Here is a 12359-nt window from a genome sequence, read left to right on the forward strand (position 1 = left end):
CCCCCCCCCCCCCCCCCCCCCGTCTTTGGGTGAAGACGAGCACCTGGGTCCTGAAGTCAGCGTCTACGTTGACAGAATAACTTCCATGAAGTTAGCCTTAGCTTCTCCTGCAACAGAAACAATACGTTGATTGCTGTGAGAGAAACATGCCAAAGCTGTTTAACAGAACTGCTAATAAAACCGAGCAGGGTGGGCTGAGCAGGGCCGTGGGTGCTGCCCAGGTGTGCTCTGTGCTGAGCTCTCTGGTTGCTGTTATTTCCATGCTATTCTAGAGTGGTTCACATTTCCTGTGGCAGCGAGGCGTGTGCAGCTATCTTCAGTTCAAGCAGGGAAGAGGCAGGCTGATCTCTGAGAGTTCAAGGCCAGCCTGGTCTACATTGTGAGTTCCAGGCCAGCCAAGGGTACGCAGTGAGGGCCTGTCTCAAAAAAAAAAAAACAAAAGAAATTTCATATGACTGTATTATTTCCTGTAAATAATATGCCAGATGATTTTCGACTAACATAAAGAGAGTGATTACCTTAGTCATAACTGTTAACAGTTTGGTGTGTTTCTTTCCAGTATTTTTAAGTTATATTTTCGAGAATTAAAGTAATATGATATTGTTTTTTTCCAGTCCAAAAATAATGCGTACTCAATGAGAAAGCTTGGAAAATAAAGGCAAGCACAAAGGGAAAAACACAGAATCGCTCATAAAATCCACTCAAGGATAATCATAATTAAAATTTGATGTACATCTTTTTTGTATTTTTCATGAGCATATTTTTACTAAATTATATTATCATATAATAGTACTTTGTAACTGGTTCGTTTGCGATGCATGGTGACTGCTAATGTTAATAGTCTTGTAAACTTTTAAGTGCTGTTGTAGCATATTAACCTTTAAGTATGTTGAATTAACATACTTAACCATCTCCCTGTTGTTGGACACTGAAAGTGTTTATAACTCTTTTACCGTTATAAATATTACCGTAGTCACTATCTTTGTCCATGCATCTTTCTGTGCACCTGTGGCTGTTTCTTTAGATCCCTAGAAGTGGAATAGCTGGGTCAAAGGGTATGTACACTTTAATGCTTTTGATACCTAAAAATGTCAAATTTTAAGCTAACCACTTGTTATATTCTGTCTTGTATTACTATTCAATTGTTTTGTGTGTCTGTCTTTTTCTAATTGGAACATAAATGAGCATGAGAGAAGTTTTATAGGTGTCAGTATCCTCTGGCAGCATAGCTTCTGAGTCATTTGTGGCGTATCATGGATCCAAAGCAGTGGTTCTCCAGTCTGCATATTTAAAAATAGATATGTGTGTATATGTTTTAGAGTAAATTTTGGTTTGCAAATTTTATATTTTTCTAAGATATTTGAAAATATAACCAAATGCAGTTTTCTATCATTCTCTTAGAAAATAAAGGCTATCTAACAATAAAAAAAGGATAGACTTTTGAAAAGAACATTTTAGCTTTTTGTCCATATTTTTCTCATTTTATATTGGCCTGGGAATTTTCACATTAGCCTAGCAGTGAACCAGAGACCAATATTTGGGAACCACAGACTTAAAAGGTTTGAGAGCATGAAAAGTATAAACCTTTTTGCCAGGAATATAGTTTCCCTACATGTCTCTTTTCTCCACAGTATTGTGAAAGTTTATGTTACCGCATTAAACAGAACTTGTGTCTCTCCTGTCACAGTATGTGAAAAAACAAGGTTGACCTTCTGAAGAGCATCTGAGTATATCTCCAGTTGCTTAAAACAAAACCCATTCTCTTTCTAGGGAACTGGAGCCAGGGTAGGCCTGATGTAGTAGGAGGAAGGGAAGCTTAGGCCTGATCCTCACCTCAGTCAGTCAGTCAGTCAGTCAGTCAGTTTTCCTGCTGCTTCCTTACACTGTGACTAGATCGGATCTGGGAGGGTTTATAGCCCTTGCTACACTTACTTTACTGTAATGTGATTATTTGTTTACACAAATCCTTTGCTTACCTGAGCATGAGTTCTTATAGGTAGGATGAGTCATATCCTTCTTTTGCAGCCTGAGGTCCTAACACAGAACCCAGGCCTAACAGGTGCCTGATGAGACGAGTGCTGAGCCATTGCTGCACTGCTCAGGGAGTTATGTGATGTAACATATGTGGAAGCTTCATAAGCTTTATGTGCTGTGTAAACAGTCATAGTTTGGTTTTTTTTTTTTTTTTTTGTTTTGTTTTTTGTTTTTTTTTTTTTTGACAAGAGGTATTTTAATGGAGACTATCAAAACTCTGGGAAGAGATTGCTCCATTGAACAGTTCCATGAGGGCATTACATTTTTCTTCCATTTTGTAAGAAAACAAATTTTAATTGGGGTTAGTGTGGAGCTAATTTGCTTCTTAGGAAGGCATATGTGTGCCCCGTCCCTAAGCTACATGGAGGTGCCCAGATTTCTTCTTATTGAAGGCCAGTATCCATTGCTTTGTCACTAGTCTAGGAAGGCTTGAGCAGAGGAGCCTGACGTGATGGGTGCAGCTCCTTTTGCCTTCATTGGCTTTAAAAGACTGCGCTTTCTAATCACTCCGAAAATTCCTGGTAAATTTTTGCCACAAGATGGCGGCTCAAAAAAGATGCACATGATTGTATTGTTTGGGGGATGAGAGTTGAAGACTTTCATCACTGCTGTGTGTTATTTTATTTTAACCTCCAGAGTTAAATGATCCTTTATATCACTTTCCTTCTGTATTCAAGTATTGTTTTGTTTCCTGTTTTCTGTCTTTATAATACAGTAACTATGTATTATTTGCCATGTGTTGTATGTGTCTGACTTACTGCTGATAATTGTGGTGACAGGTAAGAAGAAAATACGATGGGACCCAGTTAGGAGGCGCTTCATTCAGTCCTGTCCCATCATAAGGATCCCTAACAGGTTCTTGAGAGGTGGGTGATAACTAGCAAGAGGTCTGGGCTTCCTATGGGTTGAAGGGAATTTTGAATGGATTTTCTAAATTCAAAACTGTTTTCTTTAAGTTGCCTTAACAGCCAAAATTGAAGCAAAAAATAAAATAAAATAAAAAGTCTAGGCCTTAGTTTTAAATCAGTGTTTTATGTTGACCACTGTAAGAATTGTAATGACAGCTTTTGGGGAAATTAGACTCTCTTGAGTATCTTAGATGATAGAGAAGATTAACCTCACCAGTATCAGTGGCCATCTACTATAACCACATCAGAAAGAACTTCAAGTGTAGGATGTGAATCTAAGGAACAAATAAAAGATGTGATAGCCCAAGCAAAATAAGTAAGTAAGTAAATAAATAAAACATTTGAATTAAATGTCTTAAAGAAAAAGAAAGTCGTGCAAAGCATTTGTAACAGGTCATTGATATGAATACAAGAGCCCCTAGGAACTAGCAGTTTCTACCAGAAATATAAGTAAGTGCATCTGAGCAGTCGATACACACAGAAACGCCAGTGGGTAGGGCAGAGTGGCTTGGGGTCAAAGTACTTCTGCCAAGCCTGCTCACCTGAGTCTGGTCCACATGGTAGAGACAGAAAAATGACTCTCTCAAGTTGGGCTCTGACCTCCACACGTGCTGGGGCACAAGCATGGGTACGCATACATATAACACATAATTTATAAATAATACATAAATCTGCTGGGCAGTGGTGCATACCTTTGATCCCAGCGCTTGGGAGGCAGAGGCAGGGGGATCTCTTGAGTTCAAGGCCAGCCTGGTCTGCGAAGTGAGTTCCAGGACAGCCAAAGCTCACAGAGAAACCTTCCATCTGGGAAAACCAAAATAAATAAATTGTTTTTTATAAATGCCAATAAATGTAAACCTCATTTATTTCTCTTCATGACACAGTAGTTAAAATATTTTTGGGTGGGAAGATTAAAATAAAGCTATCCATGTTGGCAAGGGTGAGGGAAAAGAGAGCTTAAATGCTAAGTTTCTATGCAGACTTTTTGGAACTGATTGGCAAAATGTATCAACTTTAAAGCTGCTGCTACTTTTGACGGGGAAGCTCTTCCTTTTAGAAAGTCCACATTGTTTTTACTTCTTTGCGATCAGCTGTACTCAGTGAAAAAACTACTCATAAGAGGATTGAAATTTCTAGCTCATGTTTTTTCTTTTTCTGTATTTTATTTTTAGCTATAGCAAATGATCAGACAAGCATGCAGTGTTGAATTTAGACCTTATTAAATTAGTGATGACCACTTCATCTGATTTTAATTGAAGAGATTCAATCAAAAACCTCGGCTGGTTGTACACACAACTTTAAAGCAGGCAGATCTGGGAGTTCCAGTCCATAGCAAGTTCTGGACCAGCCAGGGCTATACAGATAGAGCCTTTTTCAAAAAAAAACAAACAGCAACAAAACCACCTACGGTTAATCCTACGGCTGCTATAGATGTTTCTATATCTAGTGTCTAACATTTTTAGCAGCTAAACCCTAGACCATGAAAAGACTAAAACCAGGCCTAAATGGATTAAGTTAAAAAAATTAAGTACTCATGCTTACTAAATAAAAACATAATTAAGTAATTTAAGGCCAGGCATGGTGGCTCAGGCCTATAATCCCAGAATTTGGGAGGTTGAGGTGCCAGAGCCTGCCAGCAGTGTTGAACAGTTCCTGCGTGGGGAGTGAGGATTGGCAGAAAATTAAAAACATAACACACTACCCAGGAGATCAGTTGGAGAGGGCGGCCAGTGGAAACTGCCGCACCGCCCTATCCCACAATCCTTCTTTACAGTCAGCAAAGCACCTCGGTACCATGAAGGGGTCCATGGGCAGGCCAGACTTGCTTACCTCCGCCTGTCTGTGTGACCCTCACACAGACAATGGGAAGCAACTTGGCAAAATGTCCTGCCTATCCCTGTCTCCAGGTAACGGCCAGGGTAAAACGTTTTTCGTGGAAAACTCAGTAACAAAGCAGCCTGACAAACAAGCAGCTCTCCATGCTGAGGCCGTAGGATGCTCATGTGTAGGTAGGCCAGCCTGAGTTCTGTGGTGACTTCTAGGCCAGCTCGGACTACAGAATCAGAACAAGGGCTACTCAGTTGGTAGCGTGCTTACGCCCAGCCTGTGCAAAGCCAGGTATAAAACCCTGATCCCCAGTGTTACGTACAAAGCCAAGAGTGGGGCAGGAGACGGCTCCAGCTTGACGGCCCAACTCCGTGCCTGGGGCCACATGGTAGAACAAGAAAACTGACTCCCACACAAGTGCTCCCTTCTCCTTTACAGACAAGTGCAGTGAGTGAAGACAAACTGGAGTGTGGTGGGGCCACAGGAAGCCAGGTCAGGGCTGTCTCCAGCTACGTAGTGAGGCCTGTCACCACCACCCAAAGAAGGATATTAGGACATAGAGCCTAATGGAAGCAGATGTGGAAGCCGGAGAGCTGGCTCAGAGGGTAAGAGCACTTGCTGCTCATTTGCTCCAGTTCACACGACCTGGCAGCCTCCTCTGGCTCCTGCAGGCATCATGTATGCATGTGCTGTACATACTTGCAGGCAAACACTCAAACACGTTAAAAACTTCAAAGATTGTGCAAAATCCTATGAAGACAGAAAATGACAAAAGAAATAGTGTAAAAAAAAAAAAAACCCTGGTTATATCTGGATGGTGGGTTTTTGTTTTTTCTGTAGTCTACATTTTTAGAAAAATTGATCGTGGGGAAGATACTGCACAGGTAAGTTTTACACCGTTGGGTATTTGTCAAGTCCTGAGTGCACAGTGGCTGAGGGGAGGGTGAGGGGTGCGGGCCCAGCATTAGGATAAAGACCACCACAAAGCTCAGAAGCAGTGGCCCTGTCTGTCTTCTCACCTTTGGTCAATCTGAGAGTTCGGGCTGTTGGTGCCCGCGTCTGCTGAGCGCTTCTCTTCCCCTGGGCCACTGCACCGCATGGTCCTAGGTGTGTTCTTCCTCTGTGTCCACTTTTTCCCTTCCCCGGTTTCTTAATTGTACCCATTAAAGGTGGGGACTCTGTCCTGTCCTTTCTCCATGGTCTCTGATTGTCCATCAGCTTGCCTAGGTTTAACTCTGCTCATCACTCATCCCTTCATCAGGTTCTGGGATCCATTCCTGTGTAGCAGTCACTGCACTTGTTAGATGGACGGTGCAGATGTAGAGAACCAGGAAATCAGACAGCCGCAGAGTCACTGGAATGTGTTATGTGTGGCTGGGGCCTGATGAGGTGTGCGGCATGGAGCACCTGTCCCTCGCCAGCAAACAGGGAAAAGGGGGACAGAGTGGTGTCATTTGAGTTCTCAGAAACATTGCTCAAGCTTCAGTGGCTTTTGTGAGGGAAGGACCGCCCTGCAAGCGCAGGCGCAGGAGCTGGAGTATGGAGTTGGTTCAGGCCCAGCTGCGGCACCTCCAGCGGTCTGCGGCGACCTTAGCGTAGAGCGAAGGGCAGCCAGCATCAGGGAGAGTGAGTGCCGCGGAAGGACAGGGTTCAGGATCGACTTGGTGTCACACTAGTGAGAGGTGTGGTTACAGTTAGCACTGCCTGAAATGAGACAACGTAGGAGTGCAGGGAGGGAGCTAGCAAAGGCTGTGCACATGCTGAACCAGAACTGAAGAGCAGGAGGGCAAACAAGGAGCGACTGCCCCGGCTGGAGAGACGGCTGGGTGCTCACTGGCTGCCCTTACAGCGGGCACCAGGTGTACGCCCAGGGCGCGTGCATGCTGAGGGCAAAATGCTCATGCACATAGGACAGAGACACTCTTCTTCAAAAACAGCATTCAGGGGCTGGAGAGAGGGCTCAGAGATTAAGGGCACCGGCTGCTCTTCCAGAGGTCCTGAGCTTAATTCCCAGCACCCACAGGGTGGCTCCCAACCATCTATAATGATTGATCTGGTGCCCTCTTCTGGTGTGCACGTGTACATGCAGACAGAACATTGTATACATAATAAATAAATAAATAAATCTTAAAAAAAAAGAAAAAAGCCCAAACGACATTCAGATTTTGTGTGTGATGTAGGAACAGTCACAGGGCAGGGTCAGGAGTGGGCGATGAGCTCCTGTTGAGCTGCACACTGCTAGTTGATTAGCCCTTAACATGCTTACGAAGCATTTCCTGAAAAACCTCCAATTCTTTACCAGGAGGTCCAGCAGTTGTTTCCAGAGAAACTTGTCACCTTGCATGTACTGCCTGTATCAGCACTGATCACAGGCCATGGTGTGCTCTCAGGCTGCGTGCTCTGCCAGCGGGGGCAGTAGGCCAGTTGCCCTGCCCTCATCTCCCTGTGGTAGCAGAGTGCGTGTGAGAGGTGTATTGAGGTAGATGTAATTATGAGGCCGTCAGGGAAGAGCATGGGTGGAAATGTTAGTATATTCTCAGCTCTTCTCAGTTGTAGTGGTAAATTAATGAATTGTTAAGAAGAGGAAAATGTTTTTCTTCTTTATTCTTTGAGACAAGGATTATCTGTGTAGCCATGGCTGTCCTGGACTTACTCTGTAGATCAGCCTGGCCTTGAACTCAGAGATCTGCCTACCTCTGCCTCCCAGAGTGCACCAGGCTTGAAAATGTTTTTTCAATAATCAATTAGGTGTTTTCTTAAAAACAAAACCAAAAAGTTATTTATGGTTTAGAAATAGCCTCTCAAAATACTTTCAGGCCTTTCATTTTGAAAATCCTTTGCCAACTATATGACCTTGGGCTAGTGCTTGCTTATTTATTTCCTTATTTGACTCAGTTTCCTTATTTGTAAAGCTAGAATGGTGATAATGGTACTTATTTATAGAGACAAATATCAAGAGAGAATATTTGCAAAGTTTTAAATTACATTTAGAAACATTAGTTAGTGTTAGCTGCTATTGTTTATTGCTGTAATAATCCCAGGAATTTCAAGGTAGTTCAAAGCAGGCGGATGTGGGGGAGGGAGCCCAGTGACAGAGCACTTGCCTGCGTGAGCTCAGTTCTCAGCACTACAAAGCTCATTGAGAACTAGCCTCAACGTCCAGGACCGGGGCTGCATCCTAGAACTTGGAAGGCGGAAGCAGCGGATTCAGGAGGAGTTCAGCTTAACCTCAGCTCAGTTGCTGTAATTTCTTTTCTTTTTTTTTTTTTAAGGCTGCTTTTGTGTAGTGAAGGGACAGAACACACTCTTCTTTTTGTTTGTTTGTTTGTTTGTTTGTTTGTTTGTTTTGAAGCAGTGTCTCACAATGTAGCCATATCTGGCATGGAGCTTACTGTCTAGACCTGACTGGCTTGAACTCACAGAGATGTGCCTGACTCTGTTTCTTGCCTTCTCCCCACCCTGAACACCTCACCCCCAGACAGGTTTTCTCTCTGTAGCCCTGGCTGTCCTGGAACTCCATAGACCAGGCTGGCCTCAAACTCAGAGATCGGCCTGCCTCTGCCTCTGCCTCTTGAGTACTGGGATTAAGGTGGTCGGCACCAGGTATTTTTTTTTTTTTAATTTTTAATTTTTAAGATTCAGACCATATATTTATATAAAATCTTGCTGGCCTGGAAGTCATTATACAGAGCATACTAGCCTTAAACTCATAGACCCATCTGTGTCTGCCTCCTGAGTGCTGGAATTAAAGGCATGTACCACCATACCTTGTTTAATTTTTTCCCTACTATTTTTTATTTTATTTCATATTTAAGATAGGGTCTCACTAAGGAGCTCTGGCTTGCCTGAAGCTCACTGGCCTCAACTCACAGATTCCTACGTTAGAAATGTGCACCACTATGCCTGACTTTGATTTTGCTAATGATCAGGTGGTCAAGCTCATGGACTAAAGGGAAAGTTGATGTGGAAGGCTCAAGATGAAGAGATGAAGCATTCTGCCTGTGGTAGGAAGAGGCTGAGGGGAAGCACTGCAGAAGTAGTGAGTTAATTGTTCACTCAGCAGGACGCAAGCCTGACCGTGGTTTCTGAATGTGCAGCACAGACTGCTCAAGATGATTGCATTTAGTGTTCTCAGGGCAGATTATTTCTGCTTAGGGGAGGGATTGAAATAAATAAGAGATCTGATTTTTTTTTTTTTTTTTTTTGAGACAGGGTTTCTCTGTGTAGTCTTGGCTATCCTGGAACTCACTCTATAGACAAGACTGGCCTCTAATTCACAGCTATCTTTCTGCCTCTGCCTCCCAAGTGCTAGGATTGAAAGCATGCACCACCAGTGCCTGGCAAGAGATCTGAAATTTATGCTGCACACAAGTTTTGGGGAAATTAGTTACAGAGATACTTCTGACTAAAAAAAAAAAAAAAAAAAAAAAAAATGAGGAAGATTTGAATCTATGAATTAGTGTGTGCAGATCTAGTAAAACTTAGCCATGAAGCTAAGTATAATTCTACATTTCTGATTTCTTATAATATAGAAGATTATGTAGATATGGGTGTATACGTATGTGGTGCATTTTATAACTAACATTAAACAAGTTGGAAGTAGTGCTGATCTCACAGTTTTGTTTAATGAATAAAGTGGTTGCTCCAGTTTTGATCCCTCAAAATCCAGTAAATGCCAAGGGGCATAGCAGCCTGCGTATGATTCCAGTTGTGGGAAGTGAGACAGGAAGTCCAAGAGCAAGCTGGCTGGTCAGCACTGGATGACAAGCTCTATCAGAACTAAATTGACAGGCCTTTCCTCAGTCAACAAGACAAAGTGATGAAGACCCCTGGAGGCAGCCTGGGTCTCCATGCACACACACCTGTGCCTTCTTAGGCGTGTGCACATATCCACAGACCTTTACACAGGACACACATCCAAGCTCATGAGATGTAGTAAAATTCCCAATTTTGATATTGAAGTACATAGGTGAAAGTGAGCGTCCTTATTTCAGGCTTACAGAGTGCGCCTCTGTACGCCAGTTTCAAAAAGACATCTCTCTAGAAGAATGTGTAAGTCTGCAGTAGGCACTTACTGAAAGGAAAATTCCGATGGCCAATTACCAGAGGCTGGAGGATCTTTATAAGGTCAAGGACAGCCTGTCTGCATGGTGAGTTCCAGGACAGCCAGGACTATATGTAGAACCTGTGTGAAAGGAAGAAAAGAAAAAGTGCTCAGCTTCATCAGCAGTGAGAGTGTGTGTTCCGAGTTAGGCTTGTAGACTGACAGGGAATACTCAAGTGACAGCAGCGACTGTGCCAAGGGTTGGTGTGTGGGCAGAGGGCTCTCATCCCGCTTGTGGCTGTGGCACGTAGCCACTGGGAAATGTTTGCTCCCAGCTGATAAGGGTTTCCTTTAGGACTCAGAAATTCCAGCATGGGTTGATAGCCAGCAGCAATGTGGCCCCCTGTGTACCTGAAAACATGTATGGAAATGTTTATTTCAACATTAAGAGCCACAGGTTAAAATCACCTAAACAGACATTCACCGGACTAGACTGATGAAGCAAAGTGGGCTGTACACTCATACAGAAACAAAACAAAACAAACAAATGAGCAGATTATATACACCATTCTCAACAGCATAACATGAGGGAGCCTGAGAACAGTTATAAATAAGAACCCAAAAAATATGTGCTATTTTTTTTTTTTTTCTTGAGATGGTTTCGCTGTGTAGCTTTGGCTGTTCTGGAAATTGCTCTGGAGACCAGGCTGGCCTCAGACTCAGAGATCCGCCTGCGTCTGCCTCCCGGGTGCCAGGATTAATGGTGTGCACCTCCACCCAGCCACTGTATTGTTTTGTTTCACACTTCAGATATGACTTGGGGATGCATTCCTAGATATGGTGACAAGATTAGTGGGATGAGGGGTGGCTTAGAGGTTAAAAGCTCTTACAGAGGACCCAGCTTTCATCCCATACGGCAGTTTATGAAAGTATAACTGCGCTTCCAGATGATGCTGTGCTGCCTTCTGACCTCCCCGCCCCCGCCATGATGCCTGTACGTTCAGGCAAAACACTCGGACACATAAAGAGAAAATCAGTTCCCTCTAGAAGTGAAGAAGTGAGCTGGAGGGCCTTGTGATCAAGAAGGGCAAGCTTCTGGGAGCTGGCACTCGATAGGTTCAAAGAAGTGTGACTTCCCCCATACAAAAACTTAACAAAATGTCGGTTCATTTTGTTAAAATGTGTGACATGGTGGCCTTGTATGTGCGGCTTTCTGTATGTAACACTTAAATGCAGATTTTATTTTAAAAGCATTCTGCTTTCTGATAAGGAACAAAGTTCTTACGTCTAGTGATTACTATATTGGTAGTCCATTAAGAGAAACCAAGAGGAAATGTCATATTTAATGGTGAAATCTGACCAGCATTCTCACTGACCTAAATTAAGACTAATCTATTTAATATCATCTCTACTATTCAACCTTGTTCTCTTAAATTTCAGTTAAACAAGTAGGAGAAACCAAATCAAACCAAAACAAAAACAAAAAAAAAACCCCAAACATTTGCTGGGGACTGGACAGTTGGCTTAGTGAGTAAGACCCCAATTTGGTTCCCAGCGCCCATACGGTAGCTCACACTGTCTGTAACTCCGGTGTCAGGGATCTGCTGCCCTTTTCTGACCTCCTTAGGTACTAGCTCTGCACATAGCATGTATGCTTACATACAGGCACTCATACATATAAAAATGTCTTAAAAAGCTTGCTGGGCTCACTCTTGGGAGGCAGAGGAAGATCAGTAGTTAGAGGGTTGTGTGGACACAGTGTCACGTGCTTTACATCCTTGAACTGAAGAGGCATAGACAGGTTTTGATGAGTTCAAGGCCAGCGTGGTCTAGAGTGAATTTCTGGCCAGCCAATGCTGTATAGTGAGATCCTGTCTCAACGAAGAGAGGGCTAAAGGCTGGCGCAGACTCCCTATCCAGACCCCGTCACAGTGAGCACAGAGGGGAGGGTAGTCGTGCTGGGAGGGGTGTGTGGCTCAGCTGGCCGCGCACTGCTGGCCGAGCATGCAGGCCTGACTTTCATCTCCAACACTCTAAAAACTGGTCGTAGTCACCCATATCTGTCACCCCAGCATGCAGGGAGTAGAGCTAGGAGGATCTGGGGCTCACGTCAGCTTTGCCTGTGTGGGGCTTGAGGAAATTTCGGACTGACTAAGACCCTGTCTCAAAAAAAAATCAAAATACACACTTTCCTATACATATTTAGGGGCATATAAATTGGTCCAGTTCAGCTGTTAGAGGCACAATATGGCTCAACAATAGTTTCTCTCTAAAAGGAATGCATGTTCCTTTGACCCAGAAGTCCTATTTCCAGATCTGTTCATACATTTTCCTGTGAAAATGTAGAAGAAACTTTATTCCAGTATTGTTTGTAATAAGAAGAACACTGGGAACAACCTACTCAGCTGTTGCGTAGTCTCAAACAGCTGGTTTCTGCTACAAATTGAGGCCGCTTCCCTATTCCCATAGCTCCTCCTTACCCTGGGTTAGAACACTTGTCTGGGAAAGAAGACAGCTCAGATGGCCACACCCCACAGCTCAGGTCT

At 43.4% G+C, this 12359-nt stretch overlaps 1 protein-coding gene across 3 annotated transcripts in view; it reads left to right on the forward strand.

Annotated features, from left to right (window-relative positions):
* The window catches only part of Klhdc10 (kelch domain containing 10), a 48925-nt gene that overhangs the window by 17113 nt on the left and 19453 nt on the right, over nt 1-12359 (forward strand). For 2 of the 3 annotated variants that reach the window (XM_055608100.1, XM_055608101.1), the window contains one exon: nt 2814-2900. The exons of the other annotated variant lie outside the window; for it this stretch is intronic. In XM_055608100.1, the coding sequence (XP_055464075.1) occupies nt 2814-2900 (87 nt within the window). The remainder of the gene's footprint in view (nt 1-2813; nt 2901-12359) is intronic. 3 annotated transcript variants of the gene reach the window in all.

Source organism: Psammomys obesus, unplaced genomic scaffold (assembly GCF_907164565.1).
Source record: "Psammomys obesus unplaced genomic scaffold, mPsaObe1.curated_primary_1811, whole genome shotgun sequence".
In the NCBI taxonomy this organism is placed as follows: Eukaryota; Metazoa; Chordata; class Mammalia; order Rodentia; family Muridae; genus Psammomys; species Psammomys obesus.